This window comes from Phodopus roborovskii, unplaced genomic scaffold (assembly GCF_943737965.1).
Source record: "Phodopus roborovskii unplaced genomic scaffold, PHOROB, whole genome shotgun sequence".
Classification (NCBI taxonomy): Eukaryota; Metazoa; Chordata; class Mammalia; order Rodentia; family Cricetidae; genus Phodopus; species Phodopus roborovskii.
In genome coordinates this window covers 3,549,456-3,576,500 of record NW_026126448.1, presented here as the reverse complement: position 1 = coordinate 3,576,500, position 27,045 = coordinate 3,549,456, and the positions used below count along the sequence as shown (strand labels likewise).

At 35.8% G+C, this 27,045-nt stretch overlaps 1 protein-coding gene across 1 annotated transcript in view; it reads right to left on the bottom strand.

The window, feature by feature from the left end:
* Positions 1-27,045, bottom strand: part of Agbl4 (AGBL carboxypeptidase 4) — a 1,068,750-nt gene that overhangs the window by 1,002,611 nt on the left and 39,094 nt on the right. The window contains exon 2 of the mRNA XM_051188468.1: positions 11,960-12,082. Coding sequence (XP_051044425.1) covers positions 11,960-12,082 — 123 coding nt within the window. The remainder of the gene's footprint in view (positions 1-11,959; positions 12,083-27,045) is intronic.

Genomic DNA, 27,045 nt, shown 5'->3' with positions numbered 1-27,045 from the left:
CTATATTACATTTATTGATCTGCATATATTGAACCATTTTTGCATCCCTTAAATGAAACCAACTTGGTCATGGTGTATGATTTTCTTATTAAGTTCATGGATTTTAATTTTGCATGCATGTGTCATCAGGGATTGGTCTATAGATTCTTTGTATTAGGTATCAGTTTAGGTATCAGACTAGTGTTGGCATCATAAAACAAGAAGGGTAGTTTTCTCTCTCTTTATGGAATAATTTAAGAAGTATCTGTATGGTGTGTTAGCTTTGTTTTTTAAAACTTCATAGAACTCAGTAGTAAATCTGCACAGACCTGCGCTATTCTTTATTAAAAGATTATCTATTGTCACTTCAATCATGTTACTTTCTATGGATATATTTGCATTTTTATACCCTCTTATAGGACATATGTTTCTGGGAATTTTTCCTAGTCTTCTTTTGCTGAAATATAAGTTTTTAAAGTTCTCTGATTTTCCTTTGGATCCCTTTTGGTATCTCTGATAATGTTCTTCCTTTCATATCTAGTTTATTAATTTAGTTGTTCTTTCTCTCTTCCTATTGGTTACTTAAGATAGGGGTATATCAATCTTACCATTTAAAACAATCTACTCTTTACATAATTTATTCTACACATTGTCCCTTTATTCTCAAATTTTGTAGATTAATACCTTAATATTTAATATTTCTACTGTTTGGGGGTTTGGTTTGTTGTATCTTTGAGAACGTGAATTGCATAAAATAGCTATTTACTTTATATATCTTTTTGAATAAAGCATTCAAAGCTGTAAGCTCTCTAATTTCTTCTGACTCTAGAAACTCTTTTTAAATTTTCTTTCTGATTTCTTCACTAACCTCTGGCCATTCAAATGTATGTCATTTCGTCTCTACATATTTGTGTACTTGGTGTGCTTTTCTTACTACTGATTTCTACTTTTATTCCAGCACTATATGATCTTACAGAAGATATCATTTCACTTATTTTGTACCTGTTAAGACCACCTAGAGATGGTCTAGTTTTGGTAAAAAATTCTAGGGCTGATTATTAAACTATACATCTGTTGGATGGGATAGAGATTTTTTTTTTAAGTTCATTTGACCCACAGTGTAGTTTAACACTGAAGTTTCTCATTAATTTAGTTTGAATGAAGTATCTAAAACTGAGCGTGAGGCATTCTGTTTTTGTTCTGTCGGGAATTATCTGATCTTTTATGCCTATTAGTCTTTTTTATGAAGTTACTATCCCAATGTTTGGTTCGGATATTAAGGATACTATTATGGATACTAAATAACAAAAGAGAAATATCTGATTCTTATTGTTTATATTCTACTTAATAAAAACAAAAGAGCAAGGTATAAATAAAAAGTAAACTATACGTCATGATTTCAGCATGAAACTGCTCTTACACAGTCTTCTATGTCTAGCCCTTTTTCTCTGTTTACTGGTATATTTTGGGAGGCTGTAGAAAGTTTGGGACATGAGGCCTGGTAGGAGAAAGCAGGCAACTAATGGAAAATTTTGAAGGTTACATTTGAACCTCAGTCCCCTTCCTAGCTTTCTGTCTCATGCCTGCCTAGAAGTAAACAGACTATTCCTACATGAGCTTCCACAGCTCTCCTGTTTTATTTCACAATAATCCCCAAAACAAAGAGCTAAGAAATCTTGGGCTTAACCCTCTATAACCAGAGGCTAAATAAATTTTCCATCTTAAAGGTTTTATTTCAGTGATTAGGTCACAGCTATGATTTAAAATAAATGTAAGTAATACATGTAAGATGAGTATGTGCAGAGAAGCAGAAATACAACAGAAGGTGTCTTAGGAAGTGTTGGGAATGAAGACCTAAGGTTTTATACAGGGCATACAAAGACCTCTGGGAGATGTCATTTGAGCAAAAATCTGAAGAAAATAAAGGGGAAAATACTTCCTAAGAAAACATTTTAGTAATTACCATCAGCTCTCATGTTTTCTATATTGTAATGTACTCATGGGACCCCCACCCCTATTCCTCATCTGTCTGTACACAGAATGATTTACTTCCTTCTCTAGACTTCTTCATGCTTCAGTACTAACCACTGGCAATCTGATAGGCTTAGGTTACTCCAATTTAACCTGTGAGGTGAATATTTGTGTATCTGTTTTAAAGATGTCCTGGAGTTCCATATTCAAAACCCCTGTATGAGCCACATCAGTAAGGCATGGCAGGGTAGGTTGCTCCACACTATGGCAGCACTGCATCTAACTACACTGCTTTCCTTCTTACTTTTGTGGCAGATAAGGATATAAAACTAGAGAGAAATTGAAATTTAAAAGGTTTATTTTCAAAGCCTAACAATGTCTAATGACTTTAGCCTTAGCTGTAGGACATAAAATCAGCAGGAATTCAAATATTCTATAGAAATGTTAGAACACTTTTACATAATTATGGTTATTTTTAAACTCTCAGACCTCTCCCCCACCATCCAAAAATTCTGAGGAGCATTTTAGTCTACACATAAGTTTTATTTTGAAATGTTAAAAGCTGATCAAATATACAATTAACTTACCATAGTGCCATAAAATAACTAAGCATTACGTTGCTCAGTAAATTGCTAGCCTGGTAACACAAGAGATGCTGATGTTAACCAAGAACATTAAAACAGAGCTTCTATTAAGGTTCAGCAAATTGTGTCAACTACTAGGTGTCTGAGCTAGGAGATACAGTAGGTATTGAGTGACTTGAAAAACCATGCCCACCATTTAAAGGAAGTTCAAGCAATTAATGATAGAAGTTTCTTCCATTTAGCACTCAGGAATGAGTCAAACAGGATCACAGATAATGCCAATTAGTTCAACAACAAAAAATTCTTTTCAAAATGTGTTTGTTGAGAGCATCAAAAGGCTGAGTTGGAGTGATAAGGGGGGAAATATGTGATAGAAGGGTAATAAAAGGGACAACAATACAAACAAGGAGCTTAGGCAAACCAAACAGGTTTTAACAAAAAAAGTTCATGGCCATGTTATCCCAAAAGGCCAGGCAGATGTCCATGATCTGTGCTACGACCTAAATCTATGTTGATGTCCATGGGCTAGGCTACTATGGGCAACCATATTGGAACCGATGGCCCATGTTGTCCCAGAGGTCATGTTGATGTCCTTGGCCAGTGCTGCCATGAAGGATAATGATGGTGTCCATGGCCCATGTTTTGGCAAAGGACCGTGTTGGTGACCACTGTGGTCTGTATAACCACCAGAGACCATGTTGAGGTCTATGGTAGGTGTTGAAGTATGAGACCATGGAGATGCTTTGGAGTCTGAGTCCCATGATCAACAACCCCAAGATAATTAATTTCTGGTTCTGGACATTTTACTTGAAAGCCTTTGGTGTCTATGAGAGGCAAATAAGGTAACTCCATTTAAACTCTTCTTTTTATTTATTTATTTTTTTTGTTTTATTTTATCTGTCGATTCTAGTTCCCTCTCCCTCCCTCCCTCCCTCCCTCTTACCCTCTCTTCCCCCTCACATGCACCCTGACAACCTTCCCCTCCCATCTCCCCACCACAATACCACATGTAGGGCAATGCCATCCAGGTAGGGTCATGTAAATCTGTCAAGTCATTTGGAGTAGGGACTAGGACTTCTCTCCTGTCTCTAGGTTAAGGGAGTATCCCTCCATGGGGTATGTGTCCGCAAGGTCCTTTTATGCACCAGGAATACATCCTGGTTCCACTGTCTGAGGTCCCTTAAACTGCTTAGTCCTTCTAGCTGAGAAGGACTCAGGGGGTCTGAGTCAGTCCCATGCTGGATTCCCAGCTATCAGTCTGGGGGCCTGTTAGCTCCTCCTTGTTCAGGTCAGCTGTCTCTATGTGTTTCTGCAACCTGGTCTTGTCCTCTCCCTCTGCATCTGGATTCTAGTTTGACTCAGTGTTTAGGTATGGGTGTTTGCTTCTGTTTCCAACAGGTACTAGATGAGGGCTCCATGATGGTGGATAAGTTAGTTGTTGATCTCACTTATCCAGGAAGGGTGTTTATGGTAGCCTTTCCACGTTTGCTCAAATTGTTAGTTGGCGGCAGTCTTGTAGGTCTCTAGATCTTTCTTTAGGTTCAGTTTTCTCTTCAAACCAATAATAGCTCCCTCTTTCCCTCTTTTATGTTCTCTATCTCTATGTCTATTTCTATCTCTATCTCTCTCTCACTCTCTCTCTCTCTCTCTCTCTCTGTCCTGTCTTCTATTCCTACCCTGGCTCAATCTCCCTAGTCACACGTGCTTTCCTCTCATCCCTTCTCTTTCTCCTACTTCTCTCTCCATTCACTGCCCCCCTAAACTCTACTTAAATAAGTATATGAAGATATAAAGGTGTCTACAATAGTAAGGGTTAAATCCCATTTTTAAAAAGTCTTCTATTAGTTTTCATTCTCCTGCCCTACCAATTCTCCCCCACTTAATCCTTCTTGCTCCATCATTACCCATTGCTCTCTATATTATCTTCATTTAATCTTTCCTCTCTTGAAAGAATCCTATATGGTCCCTCATGAGTTTTCTAATTTCCATGACTATTGCAATTTAAGCACACATATGTAAATATTTATGTGTCATTTGTCTTTCTAGGTCTGGTTTCCTCACTCATAATGATTATTTAGAGCTCCAGTCAATTACCTAAAAATTTTGTAGTTTTGTTATTCTGAACGCTGTGTGATATTTTGTCATCTAAATGTACCATTTTTCATTATCTACTCATCAGTTTATTGACATCTACTTCCTACCTATTGTGAGTAGAAAAGTAATGAACATGGATAAGCACAATAGATAGAGTCCTTTAGATATTTGTCCAAGAGTGCTACAGCTGGATTATAAATAGTAACTGAAATACTTCCACATCATTAATTTAAGTCAGGTTTTGGAATATACTAACCAAGATTCTACTATATAAGGAAATAACTCAAATACTCAAATCTTTCAAAATTCTGACAATCTAGTCTGTAGAATATGACCAATTTTTAACACTAGAAGCAATAGTAAATAGATTCTGAAGGTAGTAGACAGGAATAGATGCACAACCTGATAGGGTTAACTAATATTAAATAAGTATTTAATGTATTAGCTAAGGCATCTGAGTCTATTCAAACTCTCTGCAATGATGGTTCATTGGAGAGTTACTAACACATCACAATTAGGAGGAGAGGGTTAATAATATCATAAAAATAGGAATGCTCATATGCAATCCTATTTATCTTTTGAGATTTGGAAAACAAAACTAGATTTCATGGAGAATTTCTATTGCCAGTCTACAAAAGACAGACATTCATGAATTTCTCAATGACACTAGTAACTATTCTGATATATATATATATAAAAGAAAACCCCTCTGGGCCCTTTTGGAGAATATAGATAAGTAATGGATTTTCTGACCTCCTGCAATAAATCCATTCTACCAGCAATACAGTTATCAATACAGTTATCAAGAGTCCTTATAATCCCTTAGCTTATATCTGCATTGACCAATTTTCTGTCTCTACCTTCACTGGGTTACTTTAGTTATATACATGTATATCTCTATCATATCTTTCAGTAAAATGACAATCATTGAGATATAGCCCTATCCAACTATTCAAAATATATCTGAAAATGTTCTATTTCCAAATAATGAAATAGTCACTTAAGAGCATATATCTCTGTGGGAGAAGAACATCTACACTACAGTAAGAGACAAGTTACTGCATTATCTTCCACTAATAAAAAATTTAATTGTATATTTGAACTGTGGTAAATGAATAGAATTTAAATGTTCTAAGAAAAGGGTATTTCTATGAAGAAATGGGTATATTAGTTTGAATGTGTCAATCATTTCACAATGAGTATGTCTATCAAAACATCAAAATAAGCTAAACATCAAGGTAAGGTAACTTACTCATTCACAAAGCAGAGCTAAAGCAACAAATATATAACTGCATATTGAGGTAAATGATTGCAGGAGTGTAACACAAATAAATAAAACAGCCATAGAATGATACTGGGGTTCAAACTTGAAGCTGAATATCTGAAAAGCAAATCAGCCTGCCACGAGCTGCTTACCTCTACCTCAGACTGAAAGGGCTGATCCTGTCTAGACAACCTCTCACCAAGCCTCAGACTGTAACCTTTCCTCAGCATGGCTGGAGAATGTGTCCTACTGAATACTGAAGATCCTGCTTCTATCTTATATACTTGTCTAGTGCTGGGATTAAAGGAGTGTGATCTGTTACTCTTTTAGACTAATTCAATCTTGTGTATCCCTGGATGGCCTTGAAATCAGAGAGACCCATCTACCTTTTGATCTTGATTCCTAGGATTAAAGGTGTGTACTAACAACTTCTAGCTTCTGGTTGCTGGAATTAAAAGCACTGCCTGGCTTCAATCTATGGCTTGTGGCTGACTTTGCTTTCTGAATCCTCAGGCAAGCTTTAATAAATCATAAATAATATATTACCACACAGGAGAACACAACAGTTCTAGAAATCAACAGTACACAAAATGGAAACCTGATAGTAAGTGTGCTAGAGGAAAAATGAAGTAGTATACTTCAACTCATAGCCATAGGAAACAAATTTTTAAATGTGACTTTAGTACCTGAAAATTTCATTTTTCTTAATATCAGAATGAAATTCCATAGTGTGTGTGTGTTTGTGTGTGTGTGTGTGTGTGTGTGTGTGTGTGTGTGTGTATCATATTGTCTTTATCCACTTAACAGCTGATGGCAATCGAGGTTGTTTAAATTTCCTATAGATTGTCAACTGAACAGCAATGAACATGGATGAACAAATATTTTTGTAATTGGATATAGAGTGCTTTGGGTATATATCCAGGGGTTGTATAGTTGAATAGTATTGTAGTTTCATTTCTATCTTTTTGAGGAACCACCATACTGATATCTATACTGTAGGGCACCAGACAAACAGGCTTCCAGCTACTCAGGACCAGTGAAGAGTAGGAAACCAGGCCCCTCCGGCTTGCGTAGGACCAGAGAAAACTCTGCAACCAGCACTATAGTCTAATGATCTCAGAGGTTGGTGAAGAGCTACAATGATCACAGGGTCCCTTGAAGACTGGAGCTTTGGTTCCAGTAGTCAGTGATGTCATTAGGAGTTTGAAGTCATGATTTCTGAGGTTTTAGAGTCACTAGAGATTGAGTCTATAATGTTATGATTCCAGAGATTACTTGGGCCTACAGTTCTAATAGCAGCCCCCAGATAGTAGATAGACTTCAGTAGGTAAAACCTTTGTGTCCTGCCTCAAGTAGGTACACAGTAACAAATAGAGATCAAGGTTTTGACTCCATCTAGTAACCTTGGTGCTGAGTGCCTAGTTCTATAGATGATTGAGATATTGCCAAGATAGGATCAACTCAGCAATCTACTTGATAATCAATAGCAAGTCTCACCAGTTCTCCTAGCTGAACTCTTCTGATGAAAATAGAGGAAAGAATTTGCAACAAAATACTTGCAAACAGAATTCAGTACATTAAAAAGACTGTGCAACAAGAGGGAAATGCCCAGTACTATAAACCTAGCTAGCTCACCAGTAAGGAGAACTTATAACAACTAAATTACCAAACCCACATTATCCTTAACTACAATCTATAAACATCTAACCTTATACCCACAAATAAGTGTAGACTATATGATTCTTTACTCAAAAGGCCCTACTAGTTCTCAAGCATGAACTTTATAGATGACAACACTGTGTAACAATGCCAAAAGACTGGACATACCTGGGAATGAGTTTACAGCATAACAACTTAGTAAGCTACAAGCCTTGATCAGATGAAAAAGCAATCTTACATACTGTATTAAACAGCCTAAATTAAATCCTTGAATTAAAATATATCATATGAAATCTGTGTATATCAAGATATTTGACAACAAATTACTTGAAATGGCCATCAGACTGTGTTCACAAATAAACAGGTAGCATTATCCCTCAGCCTACTGAAAAGGATTCTACAAATTATAGTCTCTTGGAATATATTGTTACAATGCTGTTCACATTTCAGGAAACCCATTATGGAAGATTTACTATGCTTTTAGTACATAGTTTATCCTTTTCATACTGGACCCAGAAAATCCAAAACTACATTTTTGTCAGTTTACAATAAGAATCCTAAGACTGCAAACTGTTTATTTATTATCATTTTTTTAAATTTTAAAACAGTCTTTACTCATTTTGCATACCAGTTCCAGTTCCCATTCCTTTCCCTCCTCCTGCTCCCCCAACTCCCCCACCCAACCACATTCACTCCTCAAAGAGGATAAGGTTTCGCAAGCAGAGTCAACTAAGTCTGGCACATCTCTTTGAGGCAGGACCAAGGCCCTCCTCCCTATATCTAGGATGTGCAAGGTATCCCTCCAAAGAAAATGGGCTCCCAAAAACCAATTCAAGCACTAGGGTTAAATCCTGATCCCTCTGCCAGTGGTCCCACAGGCTGCCTAAGCTACACAACTGTCACCACATTCAGAGGACCAGTGTCAGTCCAGTGTCAACGTGCTCCCACTAGCTAAGATCAGCTGTCTCTGTGAGTATCCCCCAAATGGTCTTGACCCCTTTGCTCATATTATTGCACCTCCCTCTATTCAAATGGACTCTGGGAGCTTGGCCCTGTGTTTAGCTATGGATATCTGCATCTACTTCCATCAGTTGCTGGATGAAGATTCTGAGATGATAATCAAGGTAGACATCAATCTGATTAGAGGGGAAGGCCAGTTCAGGCACTCTCTCCACTGATGCTTAGGGTCTTAGCTAGGGTCATCCTTGTAGATTCCTGGGAATTTCCCTAGTGCCAGGTTTCTCACTAGCTCCATAACAGACCCCTTTATCAAGATATCTCTTTCTTTGCTCTCCCTCTCTATCCTTCCCCTATCTTGACACCCTGTTCCTTTGTGTGTATTCTCCTCACCACTCCCCTTCTCATCTCTCCCTTCCTTGTTGGGACCCATAAAGATGGGTTCATTTCATCTTGCCTCAAGGCCAGAGAGTTCAAAAGTGTCCTTAGTAAGTCTAAAGACCTAAAGGTCTAACACTTGGCTACTGTAGGATGTTTTGTCCTTGGTAGCAGATGTCTTACCTAAATAAAAACAGACCTGGGCTCAGGTATGTTTACTCTTGACCCTGAAGGCTGAATAAAAGGTATAGCTACCAATGCCTGGAGGATTAAGGGAAGTAAGTCTGTTTGCTCCTTGTACATGATAATAGAAGTCTTCTGCCATGTCCCTCCCTTTTTGGTTGGGTACTTAAGAATATTGAAGAATAAACTAGAGGCATTCAGTATTCATTGGATTGCCCTCCTGACTCTGTCCTGTGTCTCTGTCTTTCTCTTAATGTCTTTTCCTAACCTTTCTTAATCCACATTCCCCTTCTCAGGTACAAACTGGGCAAGTCGGCTGTCTCCAACTATAGCCTCACAAAGACAGCTTCCCCGCTTCCCTTCCACCCTCCCTTCTCCCACCATGATCCCAACTTTCTCAGAAGATGTTGTCTATTTCCCCTTCCCAGGGGGATACATGTATGACTCTCTTAGGGTTCTCCTTGTTACCTGGCACCCAAACATATGAGACACTATGAAAGCAGTGCTAAAAAGAAAGTTCATAGCACTAAGTGCCAACATAAAGAAAGTGGAGAAATCTCACACTAACCACCTGAAAGCTCTAGAACAAAAAGAAGTAGACTCAACCAGGAGGAGTAGATGACAGGGAATAATCCTACTGTGTATTTATATACACATCTCAATGAAAGGCCCAGACTGCTATTTTTATGTTAAACAAATTGGAACAAGTGACTCTCAGATTAAACATGTCTGAGAGGGTGTTCTGGATATTACAACAGATGTAATTGATATCACCAATTGCCCACATGTTATAAGAAAGGTATTAATAATTCAGTAATTATGTTGTAATGTTGGGAAATTTTTTACACTGAACCTTCTGGTAAGGTATAAAAATCTGGACTGTGCCCAAGGAAAAGACATTCTTTAAAATGAATGTGTATTTTATCAGATTGTAACTAAATCAAAACACTCAATCTGTAAAAATAAGAAAAATCTCTACTTTTACAATATTGGTAGTATTGTAAGGGCCTTTGGGTCCTTGACTAAGGTAAAAAGCAATAAGAGATACATTTTAAAACCCAAGTAAATACCAGAAAAGCCACAACTACAAGCTAGAGAAATATGGAAAATATTCTTCCTAATTATTCAAGTATGACAAAAAGAAAAGCATTACAATATTGAATAACAGTTTGGTTGTATCCCCTCAAAAATGATAAATATTGAAACCTTTATCCCCAGTACCTTATAATATGACTTTACTAGAAGTTAAAACCCTTGTTTAAGTACTTTAGTTTGAAATCACTAAAGTATAAACTATGATTGGCATTGAGTGGAAATGTGGTGCACACATATAGAAAACATCATATTAAAATGAAAACTGAAATCAGGATATTTCTGCAAGCCTATCAATACAAAATTTAATAAGAAATCACCAGAAGCTAAGGAAAAATCATGATGTCATGTAACATATGAAGGAAACAATCTTTGATCTCAGACTTCTGTCCTACAAAACCAAGAGACAAGATATTTTCTCATTTACTTTATTCTGTTTATGATGCCAAGTACAACAGGCATGTCAAACAAAGACAATGTGGAATTTTAAATTAAAAAATACTTCATAAAAGAAAATTTCCATTTGTTTTGAAAGAACCTCAAAGTGAGTACCTTCATACTCTGACTCAGGAAAGGCGACACCCCAAATCACTCATGAGTAGTAGTCTTGATGCAAACAGCAAGATGACATTTTTATTCCAACGTGCTGGGGTCCACAGTCATATGCCATGTAGGTGTAGAGGACTAGGGACCCCGAGTGCAGAATCGAGACAGCTTTTATAGGGTTTACAACAAAGCCCACACATCGCAAACCAATCATCTTATAGCATCAAGAGCCCGTTCAGTGCGGGCAAATCAATTTAAACCATTTTATAGATTTTAGACTAATCATTTTACATCATCCAAGTCTGCGCTTTATAGACCAATTAGTTTTCTATAGCCCCAGAAATCTGCATTTGAACGGCCTCCTGGGTGGGGTGACAAATGGCAGTTAGGATAGGTCACTGGGGCAGAGGTTTCACAAGCAGTTTACCAAAGTCAGATAAGTGGTTAGTGTGCTCATTTCCAGTTATCTTACTAGGCCAGGATCACATCCTCAAGGACCTATTGTAAGCAGCAAGAAGTGTGACCTTTCATCTATTTACTGGCAGAGGACAGGGTCTGAAATTTGACGTATTTAGGGCTTCTTAAATAGTATTTCTAAACTTCTAGCTTCATGGGTTCATTGGAGAGTTAGGCTGTGTTTTCCATCCTTTCAGTTTGTTATCAAAAATGTTTTATTCCAAAACAGCAATACTATCATTATATATATAATTATAAAGATTACTTAAAATATATGTCCATGTTAGTACAAAAATCTTTGAATTATGAGAAATTATTTTTTCTGTTCTTTGTGTCAAATGTTTTCTAATTGTAATGATCAGTTTTATTTTTGTTTATATAAAAACATACTTTGGCAATAATTTAGAGATATATTTTATACTATCATCAGTTAGTAATTGTTTAAAAAAAAATACAAAGAAACCTGTCTCCAAAAGACTAATCCTGTGAGTGTCTCAAACTCACGTAGCATAGAGGAGACATTCAAAGAATAAAAATGTACAATATTGACAAATAATGTCAGCTTTATTTCCAAAAAGCAATACCATTATTACATATTCAATAATATAAAACAGTAAAAATCCACTATTTTCAAGTTAATGCTAATTCCTTCATAATTAACTTTTCTCCAAAATCTTTTTCCATTATGGTGAAAAAGTAAATGGACTGAATTACAATGAATGATCAAACTGGATTAGATTATGAAAAAGCAGCCTCCTCAGCCAAACTCAAAGATTATTTTTTTAAATACACTTACCACTTTCAAAGCAAGCATCAAAGGTAAGATGTCCTTTCTTGGGTTGTCCAGAGTACCCATTTGGAAGCACTATGTATTTGCTTACATTCCCTCCAATGGAATCCTCATTTCCCATATCATTGCCTATTCAAGAAAAAGACTAGTATTAAACATAAATCTAATTGTATTTTGCAATAGAAATCCAATAATATGAGGATGCAATTTGAACTTTATGGGTTGAAATCTTACCTCTATCACACACTAACATTGGATCCTCTAACAATAAAAAAGGGAAATATAAATACATCTTCAGAATTGTTCTATATTTAGATTTAAAACTATCTAGCATCACTACGGAAATCTAAAATATGTTCATGAAAGTGAATCAATTCATTAATAATTGTTTTGTAATTTAAGATAAAATTATGTTGCTTTCATATGAATAAGGCAATTCTTCTATAAGCATCACCACAGTTTCTTCCTGTTCTGTCACCAAAATAATCTGAGAACTGAGAGCAAGTCTAATTCTTCAGAAGTCACTTCCACTTAAGATATAGAAAAGTGAAATGTACATTGCCTGCAACAAGAAGTCCCAACAAAACACAAAACCATGACTTTCCCAAATTTACAACATAACTAGCATTGCAGGGCAAGCCATATCAAAAATATAATCAAGATGTAGTATATACTTGTATAAAAATATCCTTATGAAAACCCTAATCTCTCCAAGACCTTTATCATGAAAGGGTGTTGAATTTTGTCAAAGGCTTTTTCAGCATCTAGTGATATGATCATGTGGTTTTTTTATTTCAGTTTGTTTATATGGTAGATCACTTTGATAGATTTTCATATGTTGTACCATCCCTGTATCCCTAGGATGAAGCCTACTTAGTGAAGGGAGGGAAACGAGAACATGTGGGACCAGGAAGATTGAGTCAGGGGATGAATAGACAAGAGCAGAAAAAAAAAAAAGAGAGAGAGAGAGAGATACCATAATAGAGGGAACTACTATAGGTTTGAAAAGAAACCTGACACTAGAGAGATGTCCAGAGACTTTCAAGGATGACCCCAACTAACAATCTAAGCAACAGTGGAAAGGCTACCTTACATGTCCTTCCCTGATAATAAGATTGACAACCAACTAACTTACATGCCACCATAGAGTCCTCATCTAGTAGCTGATGGAAACATAAGCAGACACCCACAGCTAAACACTGAGCCAAATTCCTGGAATCCAGTTGCAGAGAGGGAGGAGTGATAAGAAAAGGGGTCAAGACCAGGCTTCAGAAACCCACAGAGACAGCTGACCTGAACAAGGGGGAGCTCATGGACCCCCAGACTGATAGCTAAGTAACCAGGATTATACTGACTCAGACCCCCTGAACATTGGTCTCAGTTAGAAGGCCTGAGCAATCTAAAGTACCTCTGACAGTGGAACCAGGATGTATCCCTGGTGTATGAAAGGACTTTGGGAGCACATTCCCCATGGAGGGATACTCCCTTAACCAAGAGGCAGGGGGGAGGGCCTAGACTCTACCCCAAATGACTTGACAGATTTTGATGACCCCTCCTGGAAGGCATCACCCTGGCTGTGGAATGGGAAGGGATGAGATGGGAGGAGGGGTCAAGGGGCATGGAACAGAGGGAGAGGGAATTGGGATCAATATGTAAAATGAGACACACACACACATATATATATATGAAAATGAAAATCAGTACCATGTACAATGAATGTATCCCAATTACAATACACTGTATAAAAACAAACTAAATGTGGACAAATGCAAAAACAAGCAGATATACATGTATTTTTTAATATTGAGCCAGTGAGACAAAAATCTTCAGGAATGAGGATTTCTTCCTAAGCAAAAATATGGTTTCTTGAGGTAGAATCTATGTGTTGTTTGTATTTGTTGTTTTGTTTGTTTGTTTGTTTGTTTTTTGGAGACAAGGTCTCTCTATATAGCATTGGCTATCCTGGAGCTCTCCTATGTAGACCAGGCTGGCCTGTAACTCACAGAGATGCATCTGCCTCTCTATCCCAAATATTATACAATGCTTGAGAAAAGGTGAATAATTTGTATTTTTCCAGTTTTCTAAAATATTTTTAGACTTGATTTTTTATATTGTAAAACAATCTTTTCTTATTTTACATATCAATTCCAGTTCCCAACCCCTCCCCTCATCCTGCTCTCCCACATTACCCCCATCCCAACCCATCCACTCTTCAGAGAAAGTAAGGTTCCCATGCAGTGTCAATTAAGTCTGGCACATCTCTTTGAGGCAGGACCAAGGCTCTCCTCCCTATATCTAGGCTGAGCAAGGTATCTCTCAAAAAAAGGGGGGGGGCTCACAAAAGCCAGTTCAAGCACTAGGGATAAATCCAGGTCCCTCTGCCACTGTCCCCACAGACTGCCCAAGCCACACAACTGACACCCACATTCAGAGGGCCTGGTTTGATCCTATGCAGGTTCACCTGCTGTCAGTCCAGTGTCAACGAGCTCCCACTAGCTCAGGTTGGCTGTTTCTGTGGGTATCCCCAAAATGGTCTTGACCCCTTTGCTCATATTATTGCTCCTCCCTCTCTTCAAATGGACTCTGGGAGCTCAGCCCTATGTGTATCTGTGAATATCTGAGCTGCCTCCATCAGTTTCTGGATGAATGTTCTATGATGATAATTCAGGTAGACATCAATCTGATTACAGGGGAAGACCAGTTGAGGTACCTTCTCTGCTAATGCTTAGGGTCTTAGTTGGGGTCATCTTTGTAGAATACCAGGAATTTTCTTAGTGCCAGGTTTCTCACTAAACCCATAATGACTCTCTCATTCAAGATATCTCTTTTCTTGCTCTCCCTCTCTGCCCCTCCCCCATCTAGACCATCCAGTTCCCTAATGTTCTCTTCCCAGCTTCCCTTCTCCCTGTTTCTCCTTCTGCTGCCCCTTCTCCCACTTCACTCCCAATATTCTCAGGATATCTTGTCTATTTCCCCTTCCAGGGGACCTATGTAAGTCTCTTTCAGGGGTCTCCTTGTTACTTAGCTTATCTGAGGTCTTGGAATACAGGCTGGTTTTACTTTACATCTATTATCTACTTATGAAGGAGTACATACTGTGTTTGTCTTTCTGGATCTGGGTTACCTCACTCAGGATGGCTTTTTCTACTTCCATCCATTTAACTGCAAATTTCATGATGTCATTTTTTTTTTTTATCACTGAGTAGTTCTCCATTGTATAAATATACCACATTTTCTTTATCTATTCTTCAGTTAAAGGGCATCAAGGTTGTTTCCTGGTTCTGGCTATTAAGATTAATGCTGCTATGTACACAATTGAGTAAATATCCTTGTGATATGAGAGTGTATCCTACGGATATATGCCCAAGAGTAGTATAGCTGGGTCTTGAGGTAGGTTGATTCCCAATTTTCTGGAAAGCTGCCATACTGATTTTCAAAGTATTTGAACAAGCTACACTCCCACCAGCAATGGAGGAGAGTTCTCATTACTCTGCATCCTCTCCAGCATAAGCTATCATTGGTGTTTTTTTATCTTAGCCATTCTGACTGGTGTAAGATGGTATCTCAGAGTTGATTTGATTTGCATTTCCCTGATGGCTAAGGATGTTGAGCAATTCCTTAAGTGTCTTTCAGCCATTTGAGATTTTTCTGTTGAGAACTCTCTGTTTATATCTGTACCCCATTTTTAAATTAGATTATTTGGTAGTTTCGTGTCTAGTTTCTTGAGTTTTTTATATATTTTGGAGGTCAGTCCTCTATCAGATATGGGTTGGTGAAGATCTTTTCCCATTCTGTAGTTTGCCATTTTGTCTTATTGTCTATGTTCTTTTCCTTACAGAAGCTTCTCAGTTTCAGGAGGTCCTATTTATTAATTTTGTTATCAGTGTCTGTGCTTGTGGTGTTATAATTAGGAAGTGTTCTCCTATGCTCATGCATTCAAGGCTACTTGCCACTTTTTTAAATGAGATTTGGTGTAACTAGATTTACATTAAGGTCTTTGATCTATTTAGACTTGAGTTTTGTGCATGGGGATAGATATAGATCTATTTGCATTCTTTTATATGTTGACATCCAATAATTCCAGCACCATTTGTTGAAGATGCTTTCTGTTTTCCACCTTATGATTTTAGCATTTTGTCAAAAATTAGGTGTTCACAGGCATGTGGATTAATATCAAGGTCATCACTTTGATTCCATTGATCTACCTGTATGTTTTTGTGCCAATTTTCATTACTCTAGCTCTATAGTGGACAGATGCCTCTAAAAGTTTATTGTACAGGATTGTTTTGGCTATCCTGAGTTTTTTTGTTTTTCCATATGAAGTTGAGTGTTATTCTTTCCAGGTCTGTGAAGAATTCTGTTAGGATTTTGATGAGAATGGCATTGAATATATAGATTGCTTTTGGTAAGATGCAATTTTTATATTGATCCTCCCTACCCAAGAACATGAGAGATCTTTCCATTTTCTGACATCTTCTTCAATTTCTTTCTTCAAAGTCTTGAAGTTCTTGTCATACAGGTTTTTCACTTGTTAGGTTACTGTTACCTCAAGATACTTTATGTTATTTGTGGCTATTGTAGAGGGTGGTGTTTCTCTGATCTGTTTATCATCCTTTCTATCATTTGAATATAGGAGGGCTACTCATTTATTTTTTAGTTCAACTTCTATCATGCCATTTTATGTATTTATCAGATGTAGGAGTTCCCTGGTATAATTTGTGTGTGGGGGGGTCACTTATGTATACTTTCATATTGACTGCAAATAGTGCAAGTTTGACTTCTTCCTTTCCAATTTGTATTCCTTTGATCTCCCTTTGTTGTCTTATTGCTCTAACTAAAACTTTGAGTATAATATTAAATAAATATCGAGAGAGTGGAGAGCCTTGTCTTATTCCTGATTTTAGTAGAATCACTTTGAGTTTCTCTCCATTTAATTTGATGATGGCTGTCAGTTTGCTGTATACTGCTTTTGTTATGTTTAGATACATTCCTTGTATCCCTCATCTCTAAGAACTTTGTCATGAAGGGGTGTTGGATTTTGTCATGGACATTTTTTAGCATCTAATGAGATGATCATATGCTTTCTTTATTTCTTTCTTTCAGTTTATTTATATGGTGGATTACATTGACAGATTTCCTTATGTTGAACCATCCCTACATCTCTGGGAGGAAGGCTACTTGATCGTGGTAGATGATTTTTTTTGATGTGTTCTTGGATTCAGTTTGCCAGTTTTTATTTTTATTTATTTTTTTTATTTTTTTTATTTTTTTTTTTTTTTGCATCAATGTTCATGAGGGAGATTGGTATGTAATTCTCTTTCTTGGTTCAGTCTTTATGTGGTTTGGGTATCAGGGTAACTGCAGCCTCATAAAAAGAGTTTGGCAATGTTCCTTCTGTTTCTGTTGTGTGGAACAGTTTGAGGAGTATAGGTATTAGTTTTCTTTGAAGTTCTGGTAAAATTCTGTGCTGAAATCACCTGGCCTTGGGCTTTTTTTTTTGGGGGGGGGTTGGGAGTGTTTTAATGACAGCTTCTATTTCCTTAAGGGTAATAAGTCTATTTAATTTGCTTACCTGGTCTTCATTTAGTTATGGTATGTGGTAGCTATCCAGAAAATTGTCCATTTATTTTGTATTTTATAATTCTGTGGAGTATAGATTTTCAAAGTATGACCTGATGGTTCCCTGGATTTTCTCAGTGTCTGTTGTTATGTCTCCCTTTTCCTTTCTAATTTTGTTCATTTAGATATTCTGTCTCTGTATTTTTGTTAGTTTGGATAAGGGTTTTCTATCCTGTTGGTTTTCTTTGTTACATTGATTCTTTGTATTGCTTTCTTTGTTCCTATTTTATTGATTTCAGCCCTCAATTTGATTATTTTCTGGCATGTACTCCTCCTGGGTGAGTCTGCTTCTTTTTGTTCTAGAGCTTTCATGTGTGCCGTTAAATTGCTAGTATGAGATTTCTTCACTTTCTTCATATAGGCACTTAGTGATATGAATTTTCTTCTTAGCACTGCTTTCATAGTGTACCATAGGATTGAGTATGTTGTGCTTTGCTTGAATTTTCATGTATTTCTTGATTTACGAAAATTTCAAGATATTTTAGGAGTTAAATTTTACTTATTTAATGAAAATATAGCACATGCATATTTTAAAGACATCAAATAAATGACCAGTACTTTATACTTTTATTATTTAGTGTATATGGACATTTCACATGTATGCTTGTACAACACATGAAGACCTGGTTCCATAAAATGCTAGAAGGCAACACTGGATCCTCTGAAAGAGCAGCCAGTCTCTTAAGCTCTGAGCCATATCCCCAGCCCCCCAGTGCTTTATATTTATATTTTACTATGATAAACAGTTATGATATAATGAAAGAAAATAAGAAGCTGAAAAAATGCATTAACTGACACAGACAAACAATATGAAATATTAATTTCACATTATTTTGATTACCAGTTACTTCTTTACGAATATAATCAAAATACCCAAGAGAGCAACCTAAAGAGTAAAAGATTTATTTTGCTCATAAATTTAAAAGGTTCAGTACATGCTTGACTGTCAAAAAGGCACAGTAGTGGAAAGGGCTGGATGTGGAGGTCAGTAAGTGTCATCATCCACTGGCAAACAAGAAGCTGAGAAGAATGCAGAGATGAGACCAGAATAGACATAGCCTTTAGGATATGCCCTGTGACCTCCCTAAAGCATCAAGAATCTCCCAAACTAAAACCATGAGTTGGCAATCAATCTTTTAATACATTAATTGTGAGGAACTTTCAGATTTAAACCACAACACTCATTTAAATAAACAAGGCAAGGAACTCAGAACAGAGAAATCATACCTCAATCATTCTATGTGCATATGAAATTACAAGCAATGACAAATACAGAGTATAAAATAATCCCAAATGACAGCTTTAATTGCTACAGAATAACTTCTCAGTTCCTGATTTCAATAATATTCATGTTTAGCTTAAACTCTGTCTTATGCAGATTTTCAGATTCCAAATCTGATTTGAAAATGTTCTACAAGTAAGCAAGGCATTAATAATTGGAAATATAAATCTGGATTATAATGTCTTAAATATTTGAGAAATTAAAATCCTTTAATTCAGATATGTGCTGGATTAAGACCTCAATTAAGTAATTTAGCCTTTCTGGGTCCATTTTGTGAACTTACATTGCTTTCCAGAACATTACAGAAAATACATGTGAATGACCTAGAATGCAACTTCTTCAGTAAGTGGCCTGCTATTATTATATTACTGGCATCATTGTTGAGAGAGATATAGCACCAAATATGTATATTTACCAAAGAGAACAAAGGATTAAGTTCTGTAGAGTATAAGGGAGATTTCAGAAAAAGAAGTCATTTAAAATCCACGAAGAAGGCATTGTGCTTTTTCCTTGAAGTAAACACTGAATACTGTAGCATCCTCTTCTATTATACATGAAAACACCCTCATTATCATTGTATGCAATGCAGTTTTCGCTAAACAGAGACAGAAAACCTATGAATATTTTAATGTATAAAGTTAAGAATGAAAGATTGAATATAATAGTTAAACTTTGCATTTAAAGAAGTATTAATCTTAAATGTTTGTTAGTACATACCTTGATGACATTGGTTCTACAGATTTTTTAAAAAATAACACAGAAAGCAAATATTTAGAAATAAATTATGAGCTTATTTGGGATGATGAGGAAAGATTTGTATCGTTAAATGTAGCATGTACCTAGTGAGATAATGTGATAATTAGATCTTATTTCATACTGATAAATAGGCCTGTTGAGACATCCAGAAATAGATTTTAGAGTAGTGTAGAATTCTGACACTTAAATGGGTTATGCCACTGATGGATGTAACTAAAGCACACTTTGTTTCATTTTTTATGTTGAAAACTACTCCACACACAAGGAATAAGCAACTCATATTGTTAAAAATAAAGAAGTTTGCATCAATAAAAATTGATCCTTATCTAGATCATGTTTCCATTTCACAAACCAAAATAAATAAATAAATAAATTGAATAGGTAACATATTACCTCATTGTGTACATACAGCTAAGGGGGGTCTATCAAAAGGTTCATTTTTATGCTATATTTCCAGGGACTCATAATTCTGGTTAAAGATTACATTTAAGATGAGAAATAGCCTACTAATCACAAATTCTCACCCAAAATAATAGTAATAATAAATCTGAAGTTTCAGCTTGAGAATGTTTTAGGAAAGAAAATATATTCATTGGAGTTAGGTTTTGGAACTTTTGTTTATATTTTAGACATTTTGTTGTTTCTTAGCACTTTTTTTTTTTTTAAGATAGGATCTTACCATGTAGTCCTAACTGGCCTGGCCTGGAACTCACTATATAAAACAGGATTGTCTTGAATTTACAGAGATTTACCTGCCTCTTGTCTCCCTATTCTGGGATTAATGATGTGAGCCACCACATTGGTTATTCTTGACTTTGTGAGACAAGTGCATACTGTATAGCCCAGGCTATCCTTAAATTCTTGATTCTCATGCCTCACCCTCACAAGTACTAGAATAATATTCATGTGTACCAGGCTTTTCCTTTTGGGCCACCAACCAGCTCCCAAATTGTAACACTGAGACTTCTTGTTAGTTATGAATGCTAAGCCTAGTTTAGGCTCATTTCTGGCTAGCTCTTTTAACTTAAGTTAACCTCTTTATCTACCTTTTGCCTCTGGGCTTTTTACCTTTATTCCTGTATATCTTACTTTCACTGCTTCTCACATCTAGTTGGCAGATGCCAGGTTTCTATTCCTTGTTCTCATCTTTTGTTCCTCCTCCTTTTCTTATTTTTATTTTGTAGCCCACCAGCCTTGCCTATCCTTTCTCTGCCTAGCTATTGGCTATTAAGCTTTTTATTAAGATAATCAGGTGCCTTAGGCAGGCAAAGTGAAACAAAGGCAATATATCTTTACATAATTAAATAAGTGCATCATAAACAAAAGTTACACATCTCCATATCATTAACAAAGACAGCAAAAACAAGTGTGACACACCCTCACACTGTTAAAGTAATATTTCAAAGAAAAAAACAAGCGAAATACAACTTTGTCTAGTTATAATACATGCATGTGCTTCTGTACCTAGTTGTGTGGGAGTTTTGATCTCAGTCAAGTAACAGCCACTACACGGCTTCTTCCAAGCATTCTAAAAAGTATATATCAATGTGTTGACACTATAAATAGATTTACAAAGTATAGAGCAGCAATTCACTTCTGAAACAAATTTGTCAAAATAACATGTTCCAATTCTCTCTAGCCATATATATCCACAACACAAACAAGGGATCTAGATTTTTTTTAAGCTGTAGCTAATCACAGGATTCTACAATACAGAATACACAGTACAAATCTAATTTTGTGCATACCATATACTGTGCCTAGAACTAATGGTAATATACATGATGCATAAGCTATAAATCAGTTCTCTACTAAATAAAAGAATGTTAACACTCTTAAAACACTGATCATATAGTAAATGGCTATAATTAATAAAATATGTAAGAAGTAATATTCTATTTCTCCAAGTACAGAAAATATAGTAAGTGCAATAGATGGTGAAGAAATACAGATCTAAGGCTAAATTTTTGCTTGGCTACTTTTTAGCAGTTATGACCATAGATGAGCCAAAATTCACCAAAGCTAAGGTCAAAGACCTCTATTTTACAACATCTCACAGTTGTTTAAAACAAATGGTTGACTAATTTTTCCCTGAAAGAGAAATATGTGTTCAATTTCCCAGTGTTTGATAATAAAGGGCTTTCATACTTTGGTCTTGCACAGGATCATATTACATATTTTTAATTTCAAATTATTTCATATTACACTTAATTCTGTATTCCTTAATTCTCACTCCCCAATAAAGAACTTAAATGTTTTCTACTTATAAACTAGTTATAACGCAAAGAAATAGCTTTTCCTTTAATAGCTATTAATAGAGACACCTACATTCATCACAAAAAAAAAATGAGAAAGCTGCTTCTATGGAATCATGTGGTAGTAACCAGATGAGGTGGTGAGGAAATCTAGAAGAGGCAGGAGTCACACAAGCTTAGAAACTGTTCTTCCACACAGATTGAACTGCTTTAGGAAGGCAATGATGATGGATCAGCCCTTGGAGAATTTACATATGTAATCTTGTCAAACTCTACAACTGCATTCTGGTTCCCAAATTAGACTTGTACTTCCAAATGAAATTTAATTTACAGCCTAAAAACAGAACCCTTAAAAACAACATCTGGCTAGTATTACTAATGTATTCCTGCCAGACTCAATATTCAAAAAGTTCCAGCAATGTTCTGCAAATTGTGAACTATTCAAGATTGTTGGTAGATCTCATTAATCTCTCTCAGCAGCCACAGAGTACTAACTCAGTCCTAGGCGCTCTGCTGCATACTGGACATATGGAAATGAATAAAATTAGTATAATCTTCAGAATGTAGGCAGGAATATGAAGTGAGTATTTTAAAGTGTTCTACCACCCTATAGAACATTCTATAGCTCTATAGCTAATGAATATAAAAGTCATAAATTAAGTCCAGTTCTGATTTCAACAGCACTAACCGTAGTTTGGCACAGTTGGTCATTCAATAAATGAGTTCCTGTTGTCTACCAGGAATAGCTCTAATTGTGGAGACAGTAGCATATGTCATCTGACATTCATTCAATGATCATTGAGTGTCACTAATGTGTGATACAGTGTTGTTAACACTTGATACCTCAAAGGAAGCAAAATGATCAAAAATCTTTTCCTCTTTATAATGTTTATTTGTAGAGACATTAAATGTACAATTGTTATAAATATATTGTGGCAAATATGATACAGTCTTTAAGGATACCCTTTTCTGTTGCTCTCCTTGGCATGTATAACCTGACTTCATTTTGCACACCTCTTCTCAGTTAAGAAAACTGTTATGGTTCTAAGAAACCCAGGACAAGTCATACTCAGTACCTGTAGCTCCTCCCAGCACTTCTCACCTATCTTAACCTAAAACATCAAAAATGGTGGCTTGAAGTTGAAACTGAATGAAATTCCAGAAAGGTGTGTAAAAATTTCTTTGTTGAAGAGGATAAATTAGTTCAAGGTAATGTAATTCTAACAAAATGCCTGCAGAAAAATACAAGGTTATATAGAAACCACAAATGATTAAGGCTAGGGCATATTTATTTAATGTAGATTCTTTTCTCAAACAATATATCCTAATTACAAAGGATATAATATATGTTCTCCCTCTCCTACTCCTCCCAGGCCAAGAACCAGAGACTAGATATCCCAGAGACCTAGGGTAAAACTAAATTATTACTGGTCTTTAAAAAAAAAAAAAGGCGTGTTAAAATGATGACTCCTAATGATATTCTGCTACATTCATAGGTCCTGAGTTTGTGAATGAGCATGTCTTTGATTCTTGTGCCTTGTCTTGGGCTCTTTCCTTTCTGTTGGTTTTCCTTGTACAACATCAATGTGATTGTTCTTGTTTTATCTTATTTTAAAATCTGCACTTTTATTTGTTAAAGCTTTTTTAAAGTTCAGTGATAGAACTCAGTATAAAAGCATTTACCTACCATACATAAAGCCCTAGGTCCAATCCCCAGGGCTGCAAATACTACATGTGGTGATGTATGCTTGTAATCTTAGACCAGACAGAGGTAGGAGACTCAAAAATTTGAGGTCATTCTTAATGACACAGTGAGTTCAAGACCAGACTGAACTACACGAGACTCTGTATGCTTTCCCTCAACAAAAAGAAAAAAAGAGAGAGAGAGAGAGAGAGAGACTCCATAATGAAATTTTAAGTATAACCTTAATAATTCTACTTATTCTCTCTACTGACCACTGTGCTGAATTATTCATTGTGTTGTTTAATATGTTAAATTAACAAACCATAATTTTAAATTCTTCTTGATTTCTTACTCAATATATTTCACTTTCTCTTTTAATGAATAGCTTACCTTTTGCAAAAAACCAGTAACATACAAGTGCACTGGACAATTCAGTACCAGCACAGAAAAGTCAAAATAAAAGAACCACATCAGGTGAGAGAAAGTAGAATGTTTGTTTGTTTGTTTGTTGTTTTGTTTTTTATTTTGCCTATGTATTCTTTATTTAAAATGGAGGCTAATTACAAAGGTTATTATTAAAAATTAATAATTATTTTAAGGGCTAGTTAGCAACGTTGGTTATTTGTTCCTCTTTTAATGTCTCCATCTATGCATATGTTAAAATCAGATTTCTTCAAGATTTTCTTCAAGAAAGCTACCCTTTTAAAGCAAGACCTAATCTCTTATACAAGACAGTGAACAATCACTCTACTTCCAGTGATGAAAAGGCTTGATTTCTACCATGTGAACTACCAGAGGCTGGGCTAATGCCACATTAGGCAGGAGACAAGCCTGGCCACAATGTTTCAAGTGAGAAAAAGTGACACTAAAGATATGATAAAATTAGAGGCTATGGGCTTAGCTTTTGAAAAATTAGATTTCAAGAACAATTTTAAAAAGATAGCGATGTCTATAAGAGATTACTAAAGAAAATATGAGTGTCTAATAAAATATTCAGTTTTCAAAAGGAATTCTGAACTCATTTCATTTTAATAATTAGAAAAAATGAAAGTGGAGGTGGTACAAGGCATCACGATACCACGTTTATGAAATATAATAAATGTTCCTTAAAATACAGTTTTAGAAATCTTCCTTCGAATTGTTCACTGAAATTTTACTAGTAATATTCATCATAAGTAATGACAGAATAAAGACATTTTAATACAAGTATATCATGCACTTTGACCATATGCACCTCCTCACCCTCCACTTTCTCCCTGTTTCCAACCGCTACTATTACCCACTGTCCCTTCATTGTGCATATATACATTTTCTTTATCGACTTATGCTAACTGACACCAAGACTGGTTATCTAACTTGGCTATTAGGAATAATGCTACAGTACACACAGATATGCAAGTATTCCTGGGGCATATTCACAAATGGTCAATTTATATATCTCTATCTTGTAGCATGAAAAATAAATGACCCAGAGACAGATATTGAGATTCAAACTTCAAACTGGAGATCAGAAAAGCAAAGCAGACAACCACTAGCTCTTATTCTATCTCAGACTGAAAGGTGATCCTGGTTCATCAAACCTCAGACTGCTGCCTCTCCTCAGCATTGCTGAAAAATCCTGAGACTTCAATGTCTTCCTATCCTCAATGTAACTAGAGAATGAATTCCAGCTCTGAGACCGTGTTCCTGTCTTAAATACCTCTCATGATTCCTGGGATTAAAGGTGTGCGATCCCAAGTGCTGAGATCATCTTTTTGTGAGCTGTTTCTCCTTAGGCCTGGATCAATTTCATATAGCTCAGTGTGGTCTTGAACTAACAGAGATCCATTTACCTCTTAATCCTAAATCCCAGGATTAAAGGTGTGTGCCTGGCTTCTATGGCTTGTGGCTGACTTTGCTTTTTGAATCCTCAGGCAAGCATTAATAAATCATAAACAATATATCACCACACTAGTTTTATGAGGAACTTGCTTATAAATTCCTTTAGGGTCTGGACTAGTATATATGCCCATCAGCAGTTTATAAGACCTTCTCCACAGTTTTATTGTTTTTGTTCTCTTAAAGATAATCATTCTGTCTGGGCCAAAATGTAATGTTAGTGGTTTGAGTTATATATTCATGAGGATTATAAATGATGAACAATTTTCAATTTTTATTCACTATTTATAACTCACCTTTTGGAAACATCTGTTCATTTCATTGGACAATTAGCTGATAGTGTTGTTTGATTTCTATGTATCGGAATGTTGGAATAAATATACATAACTTACACACACACATACACACACACACACACACACACACATATATATATATATATGTATATATATATATATATATTCTAAACAATAATCTAGTATCTAAAACATAGCTAGAAAAGGTTTCCTTCCATTCTATATGGCAATTAGGTTTTCTTCCATTCCAGTGCTTTCATTCAATTACTTCATTTACTGTGCCACATCTTTTAAAATTAATGTAAGTCCACTTGTCAATTTTCAATTTTTTTCAGAGCTATTAGAACCTTTTCAAAATGTCCTTTCTTATGCCTACATCTTGAAATGTGCTAATTTTCTTCTAATAATTTAAAGTTTGGGGAGCTTGTCCTTGAACTATTTTTAATTTACTTTTTTGTGCAGAGTAAGAGATATAGATCTAGCTGATCAAAAGTTATTAGATATGAAGAAATAATAAAGATCTGAAAGAAAATTAACTAAATGAAAAGGAAAATGAGCAACTCAAGGAATCAATGAAGCAAAGAGTGGATTCTTGGAAAGAATAAACAAGACTGACAGACCATTACCTATTAACAAAAACATTAATAGCTAGGGATGCTAAGAGAGATGATAATTTACAAGAAAGGATTTTTAGAGGAATGATGAGTCTATGTCATTACAAATTTGTTCAATTAAAAGAATATAAAAAATAAATCATAAAGCTTAATGTAAACAAATAACACTTGCTTGATGACAATGATCTATCAGTATAGGTTTACTAGTTCTAATGCATATACTACTTTGATGAAAGATATTAATAATGGAGGATGTTGTACATGTGTGGGTAAGGAATATGTTTTTAAAAAATCTACTCTGAATTTTTCTCTGAAACTAAAACTGTTCCAAAAAGTCTTTAAATTTTTTAAATAGTAATTGTACTGATAATTAAAGAAGTTAATTTCACAGATTTGTCTATTAGGTAGTTGCAATAAATAAAACTTTGTTAAGAAAGTGCCTCAATTGGCTCCATCTTTTATGTTCTCTCTCTCTCTCTCTCTCTCTCTCTCTCTCTCTCTCTCTCTCTCTCTCTTTCTCTCTCTCTCTCTCGTCTTCTATTCCTAACCAGGCTCAATCTTCCTGGTCGCACATGTTTTCCTTTCCTCCCCCTCATTTTCTCCTACTTCTCTCTCCATTCGCTCCCCCCCTACCTTCCCCTGTGCTCTGGGGGACTTGTCCCTTCCCGGTTCTGTGAAGGACTTTATATGAATCTCTTAGAATACACC